Raw genomic sequence first — 22398 nt, 5'->3', positions numbered from 1 at the left:
TTTTAACCTCTGGCTTTCCTTCTAGTGACATATATGGCTCTAAACTTCCCCTTTCCACCACACTCACACACCATTCAGCATTGCTATGTTTTTGTTTTTGTTTTTGTTTTTGTTTTTAAATCAAGGAGCAATTCTTTCACAGGCACTCCCTAGTGGCTCATTGGCCAGAACTGGGTCGCATGACCACTTGTAAGCAGCAAAGGATACTGGGAAAGAAGTCGAGCATGTTCATCCTCCACAAAGCGAGGCTGGCAAAAGTAGTAATCATCATGTCTTTTAGTTTCAGCTCCAGAATTTGTTTTTGAACATGGGTATCAAACATACCTGCCCACGGAAAGCAATGAAAACCAGACGGCCACTGTCATCTCTCTCCCTACCAAGTCACGTGCCAAAAAGCCCGCCACTCCGCCTGCTCAGAAAAGGCTCAACTGCTGCTATCCAGGTAAAGACAGCTTTACAGCCTCCTATGTAGAGGGTGTGACACTTAACCAGGTTCCGGTTCTCTTCTTCTAAATGCCATGACAACATCCTCCAAGATGCTATCCCTGGCTTGAAAATCACAGAGCCCCATGCCCCTTACATGAGCACACCCAACTGGGCTCGCACTTTCCCTAATCATCTTCGTGTGGTCTGTCAGACTTTTGAAGACACAGAACTTTGAAATGGGACTTGTGAAATTTCAAGTTGACGTGAAATGTTCTTCCTGTGTAATAGCTTAGGAAGACATCCAGAAAGATTACTTTCTTTCCTTAATTTCTTTTAATTTTTATTTTGAAATAATTTTAAACTTACAAAAAAAGTTCTAAAAGTCATTTTAAAAATTCCAGTATTCTTTTCATATAGATTCCCCAAATATTAACATTTTATCATTTTTGCTTTGTCATTTTCTCTGTATATACATATATTTTTTTCCAAACCATCTGAGAGTAAATACCTAAATACCTCAGTGTGTATTTCCTGAAAACAGGGACATCTGTCTCCTTAACCGCAGTACAATCAACAAAATCAAGAAATTAACATTATTACGTTTATACATACTGTTATGAAATCTACGGACCTTATTCAAATTTCAGCAATTGTCCCACTGATGTCCTTTATATCAAAAGAAAAGTATTTTTTCCCGTGGTCAGAATCCACTCCAGCATCACAGTTGCATTTTGTTTTCATGAACCACAGAAGTGACAATGTCCTTGGACCATGGTGTCGGGAGGCCCGGGATACCTATTTGTCCCATTACTGTGATGTTAACTTTGATCAATTGGTTAAGGTGGTTTCTGGCAATTTTCTTCACTCTAAAGTTATCAGGTCTCTGTTTACAGCAAATCTTTCTTTGTTTTTTTTAGGTTGCCAATTCAAGACTGCCTATGGCATGAAGGACATGGAGCGTCATTTAAAAATTCACACGGGTGAGTCACGTTTATTTCACACGTGTGCCCTGAATACCTGCTCTGTGCTGGGGGCTGCGGCTCTAGATTAGTCAGATGCATGATATGATGCTGATCTGACTGGTTGTCAGGAAAATGCAAATACAAATTAAATAAAAATAAGGTGATAAGGTGCCTGTTTTTACACATTATCTTGGCAGAAAATGCTGCAAGTAATAAAGTCCAGTGCTAGAGAGGATGTGAGAAAACTTTGCTAGTGAATTACGACAGCCATTTTGAAAACTAACCTGATAAAATTAATGAAAATTTAAATGCACGTATTCTCATCTTGGGGAGACAATCCTATAAAGATATATGTATGTGTGTGTAGTGATTGATAGAGATTCAAGGGATGAGGCGGGGGAATAGTAGCTTTTCCTTTATGTATGTTTATATTGTATCACTGGATACAGTGAGTGTGTATTCTTACGATTTTGAAGGGGAATTTAATAAATAAATCCTTTTCCAACAAAAGGAAATAAAATGATCAATATGTGGAAAAAGAAATAGATGATTATTTCTGGAGACTTTAATTTTCTTTAATATATTTTTTTTTAATTTAAAGTTACTTTGTTTATCAAATAAAAAACCATTTCCAAACAAAACAAAGCAAAGCAATAGGGAAAACAAATATCCCGAAATAACTTCATTCATTCTTTGATGGTGGCCGAGTTGGATAGGTTTAATATATTATTTTAAATATTAAATAATATAAGTATATCATTTATATTTATATAAAATATAAATATAAAATAGTATATTATTTTCATTTTTCTCAGATTTTCTGCATGGAGATGGAATTGCTTTTAGACTATTTTTAACAATAGTTGAAAGATGCTTATGCTTCAAACAACACAGACATGTATAAATTCAAAGAGTATAAGTCTGCATAAAATAGAGACACACTAAAATTTGGCTTTGGCTTCACCAATTGCCCAAAGTCTATTCTTCAGCTTCAGCCTGTGGAAAATGAAATTCTGACAGTTATTTCTGACATTCCTTGGCCATGACCAGTGATCGCCTTACTCCATTGGAGTCACTCTCAGATCTAATCAGCCTCACAGCATCGTGTCATTTGTAATTATCCACATGTTAGGTTTCAGATGTGGGTTAGCATTCCCAGTGGAAAGAGCAGTAAAACTCCTTGCAGATTCCACATGTTGCAGCTCTATCAGTCAATCCTAGCATATTTATTGAAAGAGAAGAAGCACTGTAATTATTAATGATGATTGGAGAAGCTTTATAAATATATAAGTGAGGGCAACGATCTTGAGTCTCTTTCTGTGAATCTTCAGAAAGCATCTTCTACATATAGTTAGTCAAGCTTATAGGAGAGTTTCCATATAACTGCAGTGTTACGATGAGGTGCCCTTACCTTAGTTACTTTCAGAGAGCAGGAGGTGTGTTTAATCACCCCTGAGGGTGGGGCTGGGGTGGGTAGTGCAGCAACAACAGCATAGCTCTCTACTGGCACCAGCTAGCCTGGAAAACAGTCCAGCTCTGCCACCATCAAGCATCTGCTCAGTGTTGCAAATAAACAATACAGCAACCACAGGAGCAATTTAGCAGCTGGCAGTGCTGAGAAATTATTGCTTCTGGATTTTAAAGTTTGACTACTGAAATGTAAATAATAAAATTATAATTTTCAAATCACTTTTAGATGCATTCTTAAATCCCAGATGTTCATTCTGTAATGATTGTGATCAGCTTTGGCTGACCATTGATTTTAGCCCTTGACTATTTAACATTTGGCCAAAATACATAGTTGGTGCCTGTAAGATATAAAGTAAAAACTGAAAATGCTGACCCACAGCCCCTTCTTATCTCATGCCCCAGAATTCACCAGTCTTAGTGGTCTAATATGTGTCATCTCAAAATTTTTGCATGCCTCTACTGGACATAAAAACATACGCAATGTTTTTCTATCCCTGACTAAGTTAGTAATGTATACCCTAGCATTGCAACCTGCTTTTTTCATTAATATTGGACATCCTCCCATATCAGTCTGCACATATCCATGCCATTCTTTTCAATAGCCAAATAGAGAAGTGATTCAATAAATTATGGCACATCCATATAGTGAAACTCTGTCTGCCTTAAAAATCATGATGTGGATATTTAACAAGGTGAAAAAAAAATGATTGAAATTATTTAAGTACAAGAAAGTAGTCAATGGGGCTCTATAGTGAAAAGGAAGAAGGAGAGAATGCATTCAAGGGACTATTGGCAGTTTCTTATTTAACTTAGCTTTACTTTAAGTTTTTATTTTAGTTGCCTTCTATTTTTAACCAATCAGGAATTCATGTCATTGTAGAACAATAGAAAATACCAATAAGCAATACAGAAGAAGAAAATCCCCCACTCCCAAGACATTAACTCTTTGCCAAGCATCCTTCCAGGTTTTTGGATTTTCTAAATATTCTATGGTAATTGTGTTATTCCATTTTTGCAAAAGGAGGTGGGATATAAGCCTTTTTCTTTTAAAATCTCATTTCCTGATGCTGTCTGTGTGTGCTTGAAGGAGACAAACCCCACAAATGTGAAGTCTGTGGCAAGTGCTTTAGCCGGAAGGATAAGCTAAAGACGCACATGCGGTGCCACACGGGTGTGAAGCCCTACAAGTGTAAGACGTGCGACTACGCCGCTGCAGACAGCAGCAGCCTGAACAAGCACCTGCGCATCCATTCCGACGAGCGGCCCTTCAAATGCCAGATCTGCCCCTACGCCAGCCGCAACTCCAGCCAGCTCACCGTCCACCTCCGGTCCCACACGGGTAAGTGGCCGATGGTGCTCTCTCCCTCTGCTCCCAACCTGCTCTAGCTCCAGTCATCAGCACCTTAGAGCATCTTAAGGAATCTTGTCACATCTCACATAAATGGTCTGGGCAAGTTTTGGCAATTCCATTGTTTGTAGTGTTGTTTTTCATCTGTCCAGAAGAACCCTTTTCAAAAGTAAAATGGAAAAAAATATCGTGTGCAACTTCATATATATCCTTCTATGATTTTATAACTTATTCACTAGTAAAGAATGTCATTGAGGAGGTGCACTAAATTAGAGATATGAACAATGCATCCATCATAATCAATTTCTACATAATGTTTAGGTTAGGTATTTCAGTCATTCTATATAAGTCTACTCTGACTAGTTCAGCCGGGGATACTTGATTGAAAAATACAATAGCAAAGTCGGCATAGTAGGTAACTCAACAAGTTATCCACATTTCCCTTTTGGTGAGTGTATCAGTTAGCTACTAATGCAATGATGCTGTGTAACAACAACCACAAAACCTCACTGGCAAATAATATTAAGCATTTGTTGCTCTCTTTCCTGGTGAGGGTCAGCTAGACAATTCTGTTGATCTTGGCTGGGCTCAATCACGTGCATGGAGTGGGCTGGGTGTCTGCTGACCTTGACTGGGGAATCAGCTCTCCCCCTCATATCCTCATCCTTCTCCCAGGACCAGTGGACTAGCCCCAGCTTGTCCTTCTCCTGGCGATGGCAGAGGTACAGAAAGCAAGCCCCACTGTGTAAGACCATATCAAGCCTTTGCTTGCACTAAGTTTGCAAACATCCCATTGGCTACAGCAAGCCACATGTTTGGTCCTGGGTCAAGGAGTGGGGCTGATCTCACCCATAGCGGGTGGGCACCACAAGGTGACATGGCAAAGACCAGGGATGTGGGAAGGGGTGAAGAATTGAGGCCATTTTTGCAAGCGACCACGGTCTGCCTTCATACGCATCATCATTCACATCTGTCCCAAAATGCAAGATGCACTTGTCCCCTCCCAAGACCTCCACAAGTCTCATCCAGTCCCTTGTGACCTGTGTCATGTCAGGATATGACTCCTCTCGATCCAGAGACCTTTGAAGTAAACAAGACAAGTTGTCTGCCCCTACCCCCAAGATACAATGGCACACTCAGCATACGTATTAGTTAGTTTCTCTAGGGAAACAGAACCAACAGGCGATATCTATAAATATAAGATTTTATAAAAGTATCTCATGCAGCTGTGGGGATGCATGAGTCCAAATTCCGTAGGACAGGCAGCAAACTGGCAACTCCAGTGAAGGACTTCGATGAACTCTTCAGGTGACACTGGCTAGCCGAAGAAGTGAAGGTCCTCTATCTGTCTCGCTTAAAAGTCTTCAACTGATTGAATTAAATCCAGCTGATTGAATTCTCTCATTGTGAAAGACATGCCCTTCGTTGATGTAATCAGTCACAACTACAGTCAATTGACTGATGATTTAATAAACCAGCCTTCTGGTTTATTAACCAGCCACAAATGTCCTTGCAGTAACAGTTAGGCCAGTGCTTGCTTGACCAGACACCTGGGCACCATCACCTGGCCAAGTTGACACATGAACCTAACCATCACAACATACAATGATGAAACAATTATGATAATCGCAATAATCATGCCATTGAAAAGGGAAGAATGGGTGGTACTTGGCAGTCACTGGTCCATAGTGTTTCTGAAATCCCTCTGGGCAAATGTCCCAGGTCCCCTCACTCTGGGGACAAAGAATGTATCTTTGTTAGGCCTTTGCTCAGCTCCCTGGCTTTTAATGCCAACGCACTGGTATGTAACTTCCATCTCCTTCCTTAGTCACTTCTGCAGAGGACTGGAAACTGAGTCCTCTGAGAAACTTTCTCAGATGGCGTCCTGCCCACCAAAAACTGGCGTCCTTTTGGCACTTAGTTTTAGTCCTGGCTGGTGACAGTTTTGTGGGTTTCCTGTGTGTCCATGTGCCAGAGACAACTTCTTTTGGAGACTTGCCTCTCTCTAAACTCAATTATGGGCACTTTCTGCATATCAGGCATTTGTGGGTAGACTCCCTTGAGATTTCTAGGAGCACTTGTCTGGCTGAGAGCCTACTTGGCACCAACTTAAACCTTTTACAGGCTTTAACAGAGGCTTGCATTCACATCTCTCATTTGGTCTATATTCTGAGATCAAGTCCCTGGGTATCTTTTGTCCCCAAACTTTCTCTTACTTTGAAAATCTTTTGCTAGTTGGAGAGGCTGAAGATGAGAAACTTTATCCAACCCGGCAGGTCTTGGACTTTCTATGTTCCCTGTAAATTCTGCTTAGAAAGTGCTCGGGTCTTTTTTGAGCTTATCTCTTTCGTATAGTACCTTGTCACTTGCAGCTTACAAGTCACTTTCACTGTTCTGCCTGGATTTAATCTCTTTGCTCAAGTTCAAAAGTTTATTAGGTTAGGTGTATTTCTAAGTTATCACAGGTGACGGTTGTCCAAATGTTTTGCCATTAAATAGCCCCCACCTGCTACCCAATCCCAAAACCAATGCAACATATTTGTATTTCTCCCACAGATTAAGCATCCCATTTCTAGGTACTGATATTTGTATTAGTTACCTATTGTCACAATAATGCAGCATAACAAAAACACAAAACCACAGTGACATACAGCAATAAGCCTTTTTTGTTTATGCATTGGGGATCAGCTGGATATCAGCAAGGCAGTTCTGCTGATCTCGGCAGGGCTCACCTACATGTCTGGGGATCTGCTGGCTAGGGGTTGGCTGTCCACTGGCCTTAACAAGGACTATCTTTCTCTGTTCTGTGTATCTGTTAGCCTCCTCCTGAAACCTGCAGGCCAGGCCAGGCCAGGCTTGACCTTCTTGTGGCAATGGCAAAGATGCAAGCGAGCAAGCCCCATCATGCAAGCACATTTCAAGCCGTTACGTGCATTACTTAACATCTCACTGGCCAAATCAAATGACATGGTTGAGGCTGTCGTTGCGAATCATGGCAAACCATCTTGCCCCTGGTGGGAGAGCATACAGAATTATATGGCAGAGATCATGGCTACAAGGAGGTGGGGGTGAGGGGGTGCGTGCAAGTTTTGGAGCCATTTTTGTAATCTGTCACAGCAAGTTAAAATGTCGGCCTATCTGATGCCCAATTGATTTTCTTCAGAAATCTCCCGCAGCCCAAGTTAGAGGTGCTGAAGGACTCACTTATGGTTCAGAATCATTTTGACTTATAAAGATGAACTTGCCATTTATAGTGGCATCTTTAAATTGGTCTAGAAAAGAAGTGTTTCTCAATATTTAAATGTGGGCCATTTTATTCACCATCTCCATGAAATGTTCAGTTTCCCTGTTATAAATCTGTGGCACTTATAAAATTTTAAATGAATAGGATTTTTTTTACCCTTCTATCGATTTGATCAGCTACTGTTCATTTGTCATGGTTACAACCTAAATTCAAGAAAAATCTCTGAGCGTAAATATATCAGTCACTTATTCATTCAACAAACATTCCTTAAGTCACTACTATGTACAAGACACTGTGAGGATCAGGTAGTGAGAAGAATGAAGATAGTCGCTGGCTTCAGAGAGTTTACAGTCCAGTAGGAATATTTTCTGACCAGTATACCTTATTTTAAGAAATAAATCTATAGTTACAAAAAGAAAAAGGCACTTAAAACTTTCACTTTCATATCAACAAGTTACATGAAGTTCAACTCAGCTGTGTGATTCAGTTGTCTGGTTTCTCTGGGGCTCACTTTGCAGGTCGCTAAGGAAACAAAAAGATCAACACTATAATTTGGGCAGAGACATAACTGGCAAACAGTAGAACATTCTGGAACAGGGATTCTTAATCTGGGTCCAGTGACACCTCTCTCCAGGGAACACTGAATAGAGTTTAGGAAGTTCATGAACTTAGATGAGAAAGAAAGTACATCTTTATTTTCACTAACCTCTACTAAAATTTTGCATGTCCTTCAATTCTGAAAATACACAAGAAATCTCCTAACAATGCATGTGACCTTGTCACCAGTAGAAATCACAGACATGTTCATAACACACCACAGTCGTTGCAGAAAGATCAAGATGTCTTTTCACTCTTCTCTAGAAATCATCATAGTTATCAGACCCGTCGTGAGAGCTTGTTATTTAATGTGTTAAAAAAGAACATACATTATCATATCACAAATTTTTTTCTTTTAAAATTTGGGTAACCATTTCACTATAATTGATTTCTTTTATATTCCTAGTAATTTTTATTTTAGTTTATTTTGGGCATTTAAAACATTATTCTGAGGAGGGGTCCATGGGCTTTCCTAAACTGCCAAAAGGGGCCATCACATTAAAAAGGTCAAGAACAACATTCCAGAGCAGGAGTGGGCAAACGTTTTCTGTAAAGAACCAGAGAGTAAGTATTTTAGGCTTTGGCCACAGGGTGTCTGTCACAGCTATCCAACTCTGCCTTTGTAGCATGAAAGCAGCCAGAGGCAACATGTAAACAAGTGGGCATGGCTGTGTGTTCCGATAAAACTTCATGTATAAACATAAACATGGTGGGCGGGGTTTGGCCCATGGGCTATAGTTTACCTGCCCCCATTCTAGAGTTTAGTGCACATGGTCTCTGTTATTCTAGTCATGTGACGCATTAAGTTTCTCAGTTTTCTAGGAGCTTGTTAAATTGCTGCCTGCCATCTTTAATTGCATGTATGAAGCAGCTTATGGTGATGTTAGAGGCCCTAGACCAAAAAGCTGAAACACTATCTCTGCTTTTGAGCTGATGGCCTAAGAAAGCGAGCATCGATTACTTATACATGTAATTTACCTAGCAGTTAAGAATATTGGCTTTGGAGTGAGCCTGGGTTGGGATCTAAGCTCTGCCATGTATAACTAGGTGACAAGGAACAGGTTAGTCTCTCTAGGCATCAGTCTCCTCATCATCCAATAGTGTTGATAATAATAGTAATAATAAGAACCTACTTCCTGGGGATGTTTGTGAACATCAAAATGAGACCATTTTCGGGAAGGGCTCAGCACAGTGTCTGGCATTCCGGAAGTGACTGAAGAATATTAGCTGCTTATATTTTATTTGCTTAAACAATATCCAACTGGTTGGGTTCACCAATTCGCTTGAAATATCAGTGCCTTAGATAATTTGGACTTGGCATTCCTTGAGGAAATAAATTTGGAAGATCGTGTCCATCCCGATGTTTGCAATTTCACTTTTCCTGCTCATCTTTCAGTGAATATGAATTTAAAGGAAAAACAAAACAAAACAAGCAGCTGGATTTTATAACTGCACAAGTAAAGAATGCAGCTGGCGATGTGGGATAAATTTTGCACAATAAATGTGTCTTTATTAATAAAAATCTGCATGACATAGAAGCTGGGTGTTTCAATCATTTTAAAAAGAATACCCTGATGGGTACAGCACAGAGCAGACTGATTCGAAAACATGACACTGAATCAATTACAACATGTAACTCAACCAAAATCAACGGATTATGCAAAATCATACAACCATGAACCATTAACGAACAGAGCGGGCACTTAAACTCTGTGAACAATTGCTTGACTGTTTTTCAAGAATATACTAAATATATTCGCAAATCTCATTTTGATTTGGGACAACTGAATAGCTCTTTTCAGTCTCCCATTTTCCTTTGGGGCTTTATAACTTTGGCGGTGGTTTAGGTTTGGGGAAAGAGGAGAAGCCCTTTGTTTTGTTTTGTTTTCTCCCAGGGCTGCTAGGAGCTGCAGTTAGAAGGCCTCCACCCACCTGCCCTGGTATAAGCGATTTTCTGGTGTGTGCTTCGGGGGGATCCGCTGTGGTTGTTGCCTGCCTGTTCTTATCGAAACTCACCTTGTGTTGACAGGGGATGCCCCCTTCCAGTGCTGGCTCTGTAGCGCCAAGTTCAAAATCAGCTCGGACTTGAAAAGGCACATGCGTGTGCACTCGGGGGAGAAGCCTTTCAAGTGCGAGTTCTGCAACGTCCGCTGCACCATGAAGGGGAACCTGAAGTCGCACATCCGCATCAAGCACAGCGGGAATAACTTCAAGTGTCCGCACTGCGATTTCTTGGGTGATAGCAAAGCCACACTGCGCAAGCACAGCCGGGTGCACCAGTCCGAGCACCCCGAGAAGTGTTCTGAGTGCAGCTACTCCTGCTGCAGCAAGGCCGCCCTGCGCATCCACGAGCGCATCCACTGCACCGACCGCCCGTTCAAGTGTAATTATTGCAGCTTTGACACCAAGCAGCCCAGCAACCTGAGCAAGCACATGAAGAAGTTCCACGGCGACGTGGTCAAGACCGAGGCCTTGGAGAAAAAAGACACGGCCAGACAGAGCAGCCGGCAGGTGGCCAGGCTGGACGCCAAGAAGACTTTTCACTGTGATCTGTGCGAGGCGTCCTTCATGCGCGAGGATTCGCTGCGCAGCCACAAGAGGCAGCACAGTGAGTATAACGAGAATAAGAACGCAGATGTGACTGTCCTCCAGTTTCAGATTGACCCCAGCAAGCCAGCCCCGGCGCCCCTCGCTGTGGGACATCTGCAGGTGCCCCTGCAACCCAGCCCAGTGCCCCAGTTCGGCGAGGGCAGAGTCAAAATCATCGTCGGGCATCAAGTGCCCCAGACAAACACCATCGTCCAGGCTGCGGCCGCCACGGTCAACATCGTGCCGCCCGCGCTGGTGGCTCAGAGCGCGGAGGAGCTTCCCGGGAACGGCCGCCTGCAGATCCTGCGCCAGGTCAGTCTGATGGCCCCCCCTCAGTCCTCGGGGTGTCCGAGCGAGGCGGGAGCCGTGACCCAGCCGGCCGTCCTGCTGACCGCCCACGGCCAGGGGGACGGAGCTGCCCTGCACCAGGCTCTGATCCCCACGGCCCCAGGCGGTGCCCCGGAAGGCTCCGGCAACCAGACTTTCATCACCAGCTCGGACACTGCTTGCACTGACTTTGAAGGCCTTCACGCTTTGATTCAAGAGGGGGCGGCTGAAGTGACCGTGGTCAGCGACGGAGGCCAGAGCATCGCAGTGGCCACCACGGCTCCGCCCATATTCTCCTCCTCCTCCCAGCAAGAACTACCCAAGCAGACTTACTCCATCATTCAAGGAGGGACCCACTCCGCTTTGCTCTGTCCGGCAGATTCCATACCAGATTAGTTTAAAAAAAAAAAAAAAAGACGGAAGGAAAAAGAAGTGACCAAAAGAAAAGTCATAAGTAGAATTCTCTAAGAGGTTTGCTCTTACTGTTTTTAAGGATTGTTGTGGACCCCTCCCCCACACCGGGGAATAAGTTGTAATTTTATACTACTGACTATGATTTTTTAACTCTGTAATAATTTTGAGACCACCTCTGAATCGCCATGTTCAAACTGTTGTAGAATCTAATTAGGGGTTTGAAAGACATTAAGTGCACTAAGTAGTAGTGAATACATCTGTTTCCAGCTCGATTTCCCCATTCTAATAAAGATGTTTCCATTTCATTCAATTTGTGTAGTAGATGGTCCTTCCCAGCCTCTCTTAAGTCCTTGTTCTAGAAAACCCCTACCCCCTACCCCAGAGTTTGGACTTTGGTGGTTTAGTACATGGATATAGATCTATTGGCATGACATAATGTCCTGTGGATACTTGACAACAGAAAAAGGCTTAGCACTGGTAAGCAAAAAAGGAATGCTTTCCTAATAAATTGATATATGATTAAAATATACTAATGTTATTGATTCTTTAGAGTCAAGGTGTGATTTAGACATGAGGGGATGTAAATCATATAATTGAAACAATACTGAAGAAGCAAGGGTTTTTAGTCCATGCTCATAAATATCACACAAACATCTTATCTCCTACACTGTCAAATTAAATATGTGTGGTACAGATAGAGATCCAATAACCATTTTCATTTTGGAACCCCAGACTGACTATCCTGACATTTCTGTTTAGATGCACATACGATGTAAGTTCCTACTAACATTTAGCACAGAATTTTCTAGGGTACCGTTTTTTTTACATACTAATATGTATGCAGATCCAGGGTCTGGATGAGTGGAATTGTAAATGCATTCAGGATTTTCCAAAGCATAGACTATATTGAAGGAAATTCAAATTTTATTGTTTTGAATTGAAATGCTGTTTGATCAGTAGGTGGAGCCAGAGAGCAAACCAGAATTACCCGGATTTATGCCCAATGACAATCTCTAAAATTGTATGTCATCTCTCCTTCATCTCTGATTTCTGGGCCTCTAGCATTATCTTCAACTCACGGTGGCCTCCTAATAAATATTGAATGAATGACATGCTCTCATGAAACACAGATTGATGAGGAGGGGAAATTACTCTTGTGAGAGAAGCATATTTAGAACGTCATGAAATACTTAGATACATTTTTACCAGTTGTCACACTTTCATTCTTCCTTGCACATATAAATTTATTTAATCAAACCTGTCTTTCAAACTACCTCACTTGTACATGAAGATGTGATTTTTATTTATTTATTTATTTATTTTTTAATAGTAAACTAGGGGAATACAAACTGGTGGTTTGGAAAACTTGAGAATTTGCCCGTTGCCAACAGAAAGTCAGCTTCCCTTAGGAAACAGATGTCGAGTTAGAGCTGGATTTTCTCTCCTTTCTTCCTTTCTTTTCATATTTAATATCTGAACACAATTCTGATGATTCGCTGTGTTTTCTTTGCCCAAATTTCTTTAGTTTCCTATCAGTAACAGCAACAATGAATTATTAACTATGATTTCGTTAAGAAACAGAGAAAGTTTACAGCATAGTGTGTCAATATTTTAATGATTTCATCACTTTATTGCTTGAGCTCTTTAGAAAATTATTTGGCTGCTGAATTTTAGCTGGTAAATTTCTACTCTCATGAACCTGTTTTCTACATCTTTATCCCCCGAGTGCCTGTTTTTTCAACTTTTAAAATGATTTTTCCCACGTTAAAAATGTTATATGTACTCAAGGTAGAAAATTTGGGGGAAACATAATTATTAAGAAAAAAATTAAAGTTACGGATAATACTCCATCCAGATATAAAAATTATAACCATTTGGTGGACTCCCTTCTAATCTTTTCTATGCTTATGTATGCATGTTTTCCATTCAAATTATAAAGTTGAGGTTGAATTGGGCCTACCAGTTTCTTTTTATTGCTACATTTCTTTTTTTATCTTTATATCTCCACGTAGCTGTTGCTCTTCGTAAATACATATACATGTACATACACACATGCATTTTGGACTCTTTAACAACTAGCAAACAGCAAAAATTGTTCTTTGCAATAAACTATGTACAGACAAGCCAACAATCTCCAGCCCCACCCCCCACCTCACCCCACTCAAGGTAAGTAGTCATAAATTTTCTTTGTTTTCATAACAGCATACGTATACTCCAAAGAAAGTATAGGAAAGGAGGTTTTTTTTCCTATTTTTTACAGTAATTATATCACACTATGTACGTTTCAATTTGCTTTTATTATTCCCTTCATTTACATTCTTGAGAGTCACTACAAATCTCCCTAACTTTAAAAAAAAAGAAAAGCAGTGTTTTTTTGTTTGTTTGTTTGTTTGTTTGTTTTTAAGAGCTGCATGATGTTCAGTTAGTAAGACCAAACCAGGCTTTCTTCAAACATTTCGGTTGTTTTTGGGTGTTTTTGGCCATTATAAACTGACACAGAAAACATCCTATGTAATTCCTTATGTTCAGCTGCTTTTTTTTTTTTTTTTTTTCCTGTAGGTTAGGTTCCCCAAAGTGAGTTTTAATGAGTTTGCATAGTTTGTACTCACATAGAAACCCTCAGATTACTCTCTCGTCAGGGCACTGGGTCCCCAAGAGTCACCAATCCTGGATGTTCTGTCTTTTAACTTGATGAGTAAAAATGATTATCTGGCCTTCATGCATTTCCCCAGCTGGTGTTTTGATCTGCATTTCTGTGACATCTCGGCATGAGTTTCTTGACCATTTGTACTGTTCTCTTCCATGAACTTTTGACTCATATGCCCTGATTTTTCTCACCAGCTTGCTGGGATGTTGTCTGTCACATATTGCTGGATTTTCTCCCCATCTATAATCTGTCTTTTGACTTTCGTTGTGGTACTATTACCATACAAAAATAACTGTCTTTTTATGGAGTCAGATTTTCTATTGCTTCACTGTGGCTCCCATGTTTTCTGTCTTAAGAAATTCCCTCCTTCCCCTGAGATTAAGTGGGTATTTTCTTCTGATTGTTTGTTGTTTTTAGTTAGCACTTCAATACAGCCAGAATTCGTATTTATATATGTGTGAGGTAAGGATTGCTGGACACTTATGCCCAGACTATTTGTCAAATAAAATATTCTTTTCCCTAGAACTGAAATTCTAATTTCACCTTTAGTGTAGATGAATTTCACAAATTACATTTTCACCTATTCTGGGATCTCTCTGTTCTGTCCCACTGATCTTTCTATCTTGTCTGTTTTGCCAGTGTCTCAGGTTTTGATTATGTTACCATTAGGGTAGCCTTAACATCTTTAAGACTTGCAAAACTCCCTCTAGCTATTCTTTCTCAAAATTCTCTTAGCAATTCTTAGATATTCATTCTTCGTACGAACTGTCATTTTATCCAGTCCCATCCGTACCTCCTCCTCCCCACCAAAAAAACATCTTGGGGATTTTGATTGGAATCATATCAGTGTTACACATGAACTTGTGAAAAGAATGACTTTTTTAAAAACATTAAATATTCCAACCAAAACCTTTATTCGACTCTTGTAAACATTATTATAAAACCATATAGTTGTCTTCATATGTAATCTATTCTTCTCTTACTATACAAGGCTATACTTTTCTTACTTTTCTATAATTTTTGTTATAATCGTGAATAGGATTTTTTTCCATTTTATAATTATTACTTATTGCAAGCATAAAGAAAAGGTATTTTTGGTGTATTTGTCTTTATTGAGCTACCTTAGCAAAATATCTTATTTATAAATAATAAGTTTATTAGAAACTCTTGGTCTCTGATAAATATGATTTATCATTTACCATTTACAGATTACTTTATCTTTTCTCTTACATTTATACTGCTTATTTTGTTTTTGTTACCAGATCAAGGCGGTGAATTCCTTTGCCCAATGCGCTCAAATGACCAATTCCTGAGACACCGGGGCTTCAAAGAGAGAAAGAGTTTTATTGCTAGGTGTGAAGCAGGACAACAGATGGCCTATTGGGCCAAAATCTCTCTTCCCAAACAGCAGAAATTCTTATAGTTTTATAGCATTAAAGGATGGGCAGGTTTTAGGATAATGAGCACAATGGCCCCAGATGATGTAATTTGAGGTGATCTTATTATTGAGCATGCACAGATTGATCACATGCTTAGTCACAGAATGTATGTAAGAAAATGGCGGCCTTAATATGATGATGGGTGTGATTTTTAGATTATAATGAGGCACAGGTGACTTGTAGGTTTAAGTTCAAGCTACTGTGCATGTCAGGCATGCCCATTTTGGTTAGATCCATCTTCAGTTATCAAGATAACTCTGGACTTGGGGTGGGTTAGTTCTGTGCTGACCCAAGACCCTTCATTAATAAACATTAGGGGGTGACTTTAGTGATCATAAGACTCTGAAGTGAAAAACTGAATAAATGGGTACAAGTGAAGGGTTAGTCACAAGGTTTTTACAAATCACAAGGGCACAAGATAAAGGCTATACAATCATTATCAGAAATCAAGACAGCTGGATGACAGTTCAGGTTTCAGGTATTTCCCTCTGTCTACTCTAATACACCAGAAAGTAAAAAGGAATGTCTATACAATGATTCAGTAATCATCATCAGTCCTTAAATCCTAATCTCTCAGTTACATTTTCTGGACCTATTGCAGTAGCCAAACATCCAATGTTGATACAGCTGATATCCCAGTTGTGTTCGACTTTTAACTTGAATGGCTTTAGAGTTTTCCAATTTAATATAATATATACTCTTCCTTTGGGGTGATGGTTTTTGTCATATTTAGGTCATTTTTTTTCTACTCCAATTTTCACTTAGAGTTTGTATCAAGGTGCATTGTTGAATTTTATCAAATGTCTTTTCAACATCTTTTGATATGAGTATTTGGGTGTTGCCTTTAAATAGGTCGATGGAGTGAATTAGGGTAAGACACATCCTTGCATTGAAACACATAGCATTCCTGGAGCAAACCTTGGTCGTGTTGGATTATTTTTCTAATACATTGCTGGATTTCATTTCCTAATATTTTATTTGCAATTTTTACAATTACGTGCAATAGTGAAGTTGATCTCTAGTTTTCTCATTTGTGCTGTCTGGTGTGTATTTGCTTGCCTGTTGTACATTTGCTACTGTGAAAAGAAAGTGGGGCTCTTTTCTTCTTTTGCAATGACCTGGAATCAAGTTAGACAAAACTCAGCAGTAAAATTATCTGTACTTGATGGCCTTTTTCTTTGTGCATTCTTATCTTTACAATTTTTTTTCATAATTACTGGTCTGTTCAGGATTTATGCTTCATCTGGATCTGTATAGATATATATCACACAAAAAAAATCGTTCACTTTGCTCTAAATTTTCAAATCTGTATAATTCCATTTAGCATTCTCTTAAAAACTAGTTTAGTAACTTTGGCATTCTGAGTCAGCTTTCTTATTAAATGATATCTTTTTTTATTTTCAATCTTCTTGGTTTGCCAAGAATTTATCTGTTTTGTCATTTGTTTTAAAATAAAAATACAGCTTTTGCTTTTATTTATTTGTTCTCTGCCCCCTCTTCCATTTTATTCATTTCAGCTTTCAGCTTTTATCTTTATTAATTCTTTCCTACTGCTCTTCTTTCTGTTTATTTTGTTATTCTAATGTTCCTGTTTTAAGTTCACTTGTTTTCAGTCTTTAATAATAAAAGCATTTAAAGTTATACATTTCCCATTATGACTTCACTTATGTTAAAAGGTGGTTTTGTACAAGTTTAAGTCATGACTGTCATACAAATAAAAAAAATGAACATGTGTCAAAGATCTTATTTAATTCATCAGTTAATGAGGGAAGGAAGAAGACTTCAATGAATGCATATTTACGTAGGAAACAATCAGGAATGCTAAAATGATTTTCAAACAGATACAAAACTGGTCAGAATTCCCAGGACAGTAGTCAATTGTCTTTCCACCAGACAAAATCTGTTTGCATTCCTATGGGAGAGTCATTTGCATTATTATGTGTTCCTACAATTTACAAAATTGCAAAAGACGGTGAAAGGCTGTAACCTCCGTTAACCTCCATAGAATCAGATAATCCAGAGAGGGGAGTTGACAGGACACCCAGGGGTCTTTACTTTCCATTTCAGAGTCTTTCAAAGTTTTTCCAAACATCCATATCTCTATCGATTTCTATATGAAGAGTCCTTTTCATGAATTTCTAGATATTTTTTATTTCAGTTTTAGGGTTGGTTTGTTTATTTGGGGAGGAAACGGGGACAGAAGCCAGGGATTATATTTCTTATTTTTCAAGTAATTACAGTTTGGGAAACCATATATTTGGTTTTTGGTTTCTGGTGTTAATGGATTTAGGTCTGAGAATCTGACCATTAAAATATGTGTTTTTTTGTAATGTATTAAGTTTTCTTTATGGTCATATACATGACTGATTTTTATAAATGTTTTGTGGTTATCAGATAAGAGTTTATATTCTCTGCCGGGCTCAAATTTCTATGAATCAAGTATGTTGATTTTGTCATTTAACTCTTCCAATCCTCCCTTATTTTATTGTCTTTCGACCTAAGAAAGAAATATATTGAAACCTCCCATTATGATTGTGTTTTCTTAATCAAGTTTTTCTTGTATTACCAGGGGTTTTTGCTTTATTATCTTTTTCCTTATGTTGTTTGATGCATAAAGAATCATGGCTATTGTAGGCTCTTTGTCAATTTTACCTCTTATTCTTATATCCCTGTTCTCTTCGTTTAATAGCTTTGGGCCTTCAATTACGCTTCATCTCCTATTAATATTCTAAGTCCTCTTTTTATATTTTATTACATTTACCTGGTTTATCTTTGCCCATTCTTTTGTTTTGTGTCTTTCTTTATCAGATTCTCTAAGTCTCTAATAGAAGAATTCAAATTTTTTGCTTATATGTAGCAACATATATTTAATATTATTCACTTCTGTCTTGTTTATTTTTGAATTTGAATTTCTCTATTACAATAGCACAAGTAAACATTAACCATGCCTCAGGCTTCCCCTGAAAAGTCTCCTCCCTGATGAGAGGAGACCTCTGGATACCACGTCTTACTACAGCTCCCGTCCCCAAATCCTGAGTTTTGATGAGATAGTGGGGGGGTTTATTTCCAGGCTTTGGTTATGTTTTGCCCTGTAGTCCATGTCTTACATTCTTGGTCACTTTACCATCTTCCATTTAGATTTAAAAATCCATTGTCCATCACAGTTTCTCACACTCTTCTTCTTCCTCTATTTGAGGTCTTCGCTTTGATTATGTTTTGTTTTTACTCAGTTATACTACGTTCTTGGGTATGCTCGTCAGAAAGGGCACAGAGCTGGGGCTACTTTTGTCCTGGCAGTTGAGTGCTATCTTTGGAGACAGGATTCTTTTCTCTTCAGTGGTCTTTAAATTCTGTTCCAGTGGAGATGGAAAACGTGAAACTGATCTGATGCAGTTCTCGGAGGCCAGGGCCCTGTGGCCCAGCAACGCTGAGACAAATCACAGTGCCGGGCGCTTTCTGGAAATGTAGGGCATGTCAGCCAACAGAGCAAAAACTGATTCTCACCTTTGGGAAAGGAAACAGACAATAAGTAAGAACTAAATACATATGCACATTATGTGTACAGCACTGCGATGGCATCACAGTGTCTTGAGAGGTGTAAATGCTACAGGAGAAAAAAGGGAAACTTGAATGTGGTGAGGGGTGTTGGGGTGTGGGGGTGGGGTGGCAGCTTGGACAGGTGATCAGGGGAGTTGGGATTGGGAGGAGGTGAGGGAGGGGCCTCATGGATCTCCAGAGGAAGGGCCAGTGCAGAAACCCTGACACAGGACAGTGCCGGGAGTGTAGGGGGCTCATATGTCTGGAGAAGAGTAAGGAGGGAGGAGTGGGTGGGAAGTGTGGTTGAGGGGAGCATTATTTTCTCTTTCATGTGTCTGGATATTTCATAATAATAACTAAGACAATAAAACAATTTCACTCTGGGACAACTATTTGCCAAAAGGGCACACGATGGTGGTGAAAGAGGACGGGCAGGGCGCTGGCCTCTGGAAGCGTGCAGTCTAGTATGCAGGCAGGCACATCAACAGCTGTCACAGCACATCAGCGCTCTGATGAGGGCACAGGGGTGCGGCGGGGGAGGCTCGGAGCCCAGATTTGAGGGCTCACTGGAGCCTTCCTGGGAAACAGTGAGTTGAGTCAAACCCACAGACCCATATAAAAAATATATATATTTGTTATGGAAATACTCAACAGTGAGTTGAGTCTAAATGACACATAGGAGTTAGACAGCTGACAGCCAAGGACGGAGAAATATCAGTAAGCCTTCTAAGAGGGACTGGACATATGAGGATCTGGGGGAAGAGAGGTCATTTGTACCTGGAACATTTTTCTGGAAGGGAAAATGCAAATAAAAAGTTGGTGTTTCTTGTGGAGAGTTAGCTCCAAGGGAGGTAGTTCAAAAGAAATATGTATGATCATTTATACCAAATATTTAGAACAACCTTATAGCCATCATCCAAACTTGGGCACGTTTGAGAGTGAAGTGCTCACTATTGATAATTAGGCTAACTGGATGGGTGTAAATCGGGCTCTAACATGCCGTTATCACCGATGGAAGGCCAAGCCCAGAGCTGTGAAATGATGGCCAATGCTGCCCCCTCGTGGTAGAATGCAGCAATACAGCACAGCAAGGGAAAGATTAGTTTCACATCCTGTGGGTCAGTTTCGTAAGAAAAATAACAAGTCACACGTCACAAAGCTCTCTACCTAAAGTTGTAGATATAAATTTATTATTATTTTAAATATATATCAGTCTTTATCAATCTGTTATTATTAGCTGGATGATTTTATTCCTATTTTCAAGGCTAGAAGCAATGGTAGATTGGATTGTTTCCAAGTCTGCACCCTTCCCACCTCCCCACTACAGAATTATATTTACCCATCCTTGCCCCTGGCATCGTGGTGGGTAGAGTATGTGTCCCTGCTCCATTGAGTTTAGGCAAAGCCGTGGACTTGCTTTGGCTGGTGAAATATTAGTGGACCTGATGGGAAGAGGGACTTTAAAGATGCTTTAAGGGTACGATTTGGCCCATCTTCTTGCTCTCAAGTGATCTGCCATGAGATGGCAGCTGGTGTGTAGCTGATGGCCCAAGGAGAAATGAGTAAACTCATGGTACAGACTTGAACCCAACCCACAGCCTAGAGCCAAGTCCAACAGAGCCACCGTGAACCCACGGACCCATATAAAAGAAAACAAATATTTGTTACGGAAAGCCACTGAGATTTTGAGGTTGTTTGTTACACAGCAAAATCTGAACCCACTGACCCATGTATAAGAAAACAAATATTTGTTATGGAAAGCCACTGAGATTTTGAGGTTTATTGTTATGCAGCAAAAACTGCCTAATATAATGGACCATTAGCAAATATCTTCAACTTATGATTTCCTACTGAATTGCCGGAAACAGTGTTCAGTATTTATTTGGATGAATGAAATGTTTTCCCTACAATACTACTTTAAAATAACTTTGACACAAGTTGGGTGAGAAAAGAATTTGTCCTTGTAAAATCTGGGTGCAAATACAGCAGTTCTCTTCCTCTCGTCTTGCTTTTTGTCTCTTTCCTTTTCTTTTCTTTCCTTCTTTTTTTAATTATTTCTGGACAGTTCCCTCTCCACTAAAGAAAAACTTGCCCACGGGTCCCTACCCAATCTTCCCAAGACCCGTTAGCCTCCGTACAAGCATCTTTCATTAAAGGCAGCACTTTCCCTGTTGGCTCCGAGACTCAGTGTCCCCCAGGGAAAGATGCCTGAAAGGAATGAAGTGTTGGGGAAGCTTCAGCAATCATGAGATTAATACCTTCCTAAAGAGAATTCAGTTCACTTTGAGCTAAATCTAAGTCTCCGTGTGTCTTCAGAAGGGTAACCAGGGGTCAGGTTAATTTAAATGATTGATATATTGAACTTACATTTTTCTCAGTATTACAGTTTTTTCCAAGTAAGCCAGCCAGTAGTCATCTTTAAAGAGCATCTTTCAACTCAGTCCAGTGTAGGGAGTGTAGACAACCAAACTACCTTTAAGCAGGCGAGCAAATGCTGACATTCTAAGCCTGGGTTGTACAGCAGGCTCATGGAGAACTGGGACATCTGCCAGTAGAGGACAGTTATTAAGAACAATAGGGTCACGGCGTCATGGGATGGAGAACATCTCCTTGACCAAAAGAGGGAAGCAAAATGAAACAAAGTAAAGTTTCGGTGGCTGAGAGATTTCAAATGTAGTCAAGAGGTACTCTGGAGGGCATTCTTATGTGCTACATAGATATCCCTTTTTAGGTTTTAGTGTGTTGGAAAAACTAGAAGTAAATACCTGAAACTATCCAACTTCAACCCAGTAGCCGTGATTCTTGAAGACGATTGTATAACAATGTAGATTGCGTGGGGTAAAGGTATGATTGTGAAAGCCTTGTGGATCACACTCCCTTTATCCAGTGTATGGATGGATGAGTAGAAAAAAAATGGGGACAAAAACTATATGAAAAATAGGGTGGGAGTGGGGGGGGGGTGATTTGGGTGTTCTTTTGTACTTTTATTTTTTATTCTTATGTTTACTTTTTCTGGTATAAGGAAAATGTCCAAAAAATATATTGGTGTGATGAACGCACAACTATATGATGGTACTGTTAATGGATGATTGTACGATATGTGAATATATCTCAATAAAACTGAATTTTAAAGAAAAAAGAACAATAGGGTCAGAAAGAATTGGGTTCAAATCCCAGTTCTGCATCTTTCCAGATATATGGCCCAGACAAGTCACCTAATCTCTCTGAACCTCAGGTTCTTCTTCTGTAAAATGAGGATAATAACAGCATCAACTTTAGTGTTGTCAGGAAAGATTAACTAACACAGGGTAAGTGCCTGGTACATAGTAAATAGCCAATTATTGTATACAGCTGTATACAGTGGCAGCTCTAATGGCCTGCCTTCTCAGTATATATGT

The 22398-nt window shown here is 39.8% G+C and overlaps 1 protein-coding gene across 3 annotated transcripts in view; it reads left to right on the top strand.

Annotated features, from left to right (window-relative positions):
- Positions 1-22398, top strand: part of ZFP64 (ZFP64 zinc finger protein) — a 76027-nt gene that overhangs the window by 19291 nt on the left and 34338 nt on the right. For 2 of the 3 annotated variants that reach the window (XM_037811752.1, XM_037811750.1), the window contains exons 3-6: positions 281-442; positions 1344-1406; positions 3946-4197; positions 10077-11682. In XM_037811752.1, the coding sequence (XP_037667680.1) occupies positions 281-442; positions 1344-1406; positions 3946-4197; positions 10077-11359 (1760 nt within the window). In that variant the 3' untranslated portion in view covers positions 11360-11682. Of the gene's footprint in view, positions 1-280; positions 443-1343; positions 1407-3945; positions 4198-10076; positions 11683-22398 lie in introns of those variants that run through there. The other variant, XM_037811753.1, reaches the window with a different exon arrangement.

Source organism: Choloepus didactylus, chromosome 19 (genome assembly GCF_015220235.1).
Source record: "Choloepus didactylus isolate mChoDid1 chromosome 19, mChoDid1.pri, whole genome shotgun sequence".
NCBI lineage: Eukaryota > Metazoa > Chordata > Mammalia > Pilosa > Megalonychidae > Choloepus > Choloepus didactylus.
The sequence above is the reverse complement of the archived record's forward strand: the minus strand, read 5'-3'. Positions and strand labels throughout refer to the sequence as shown.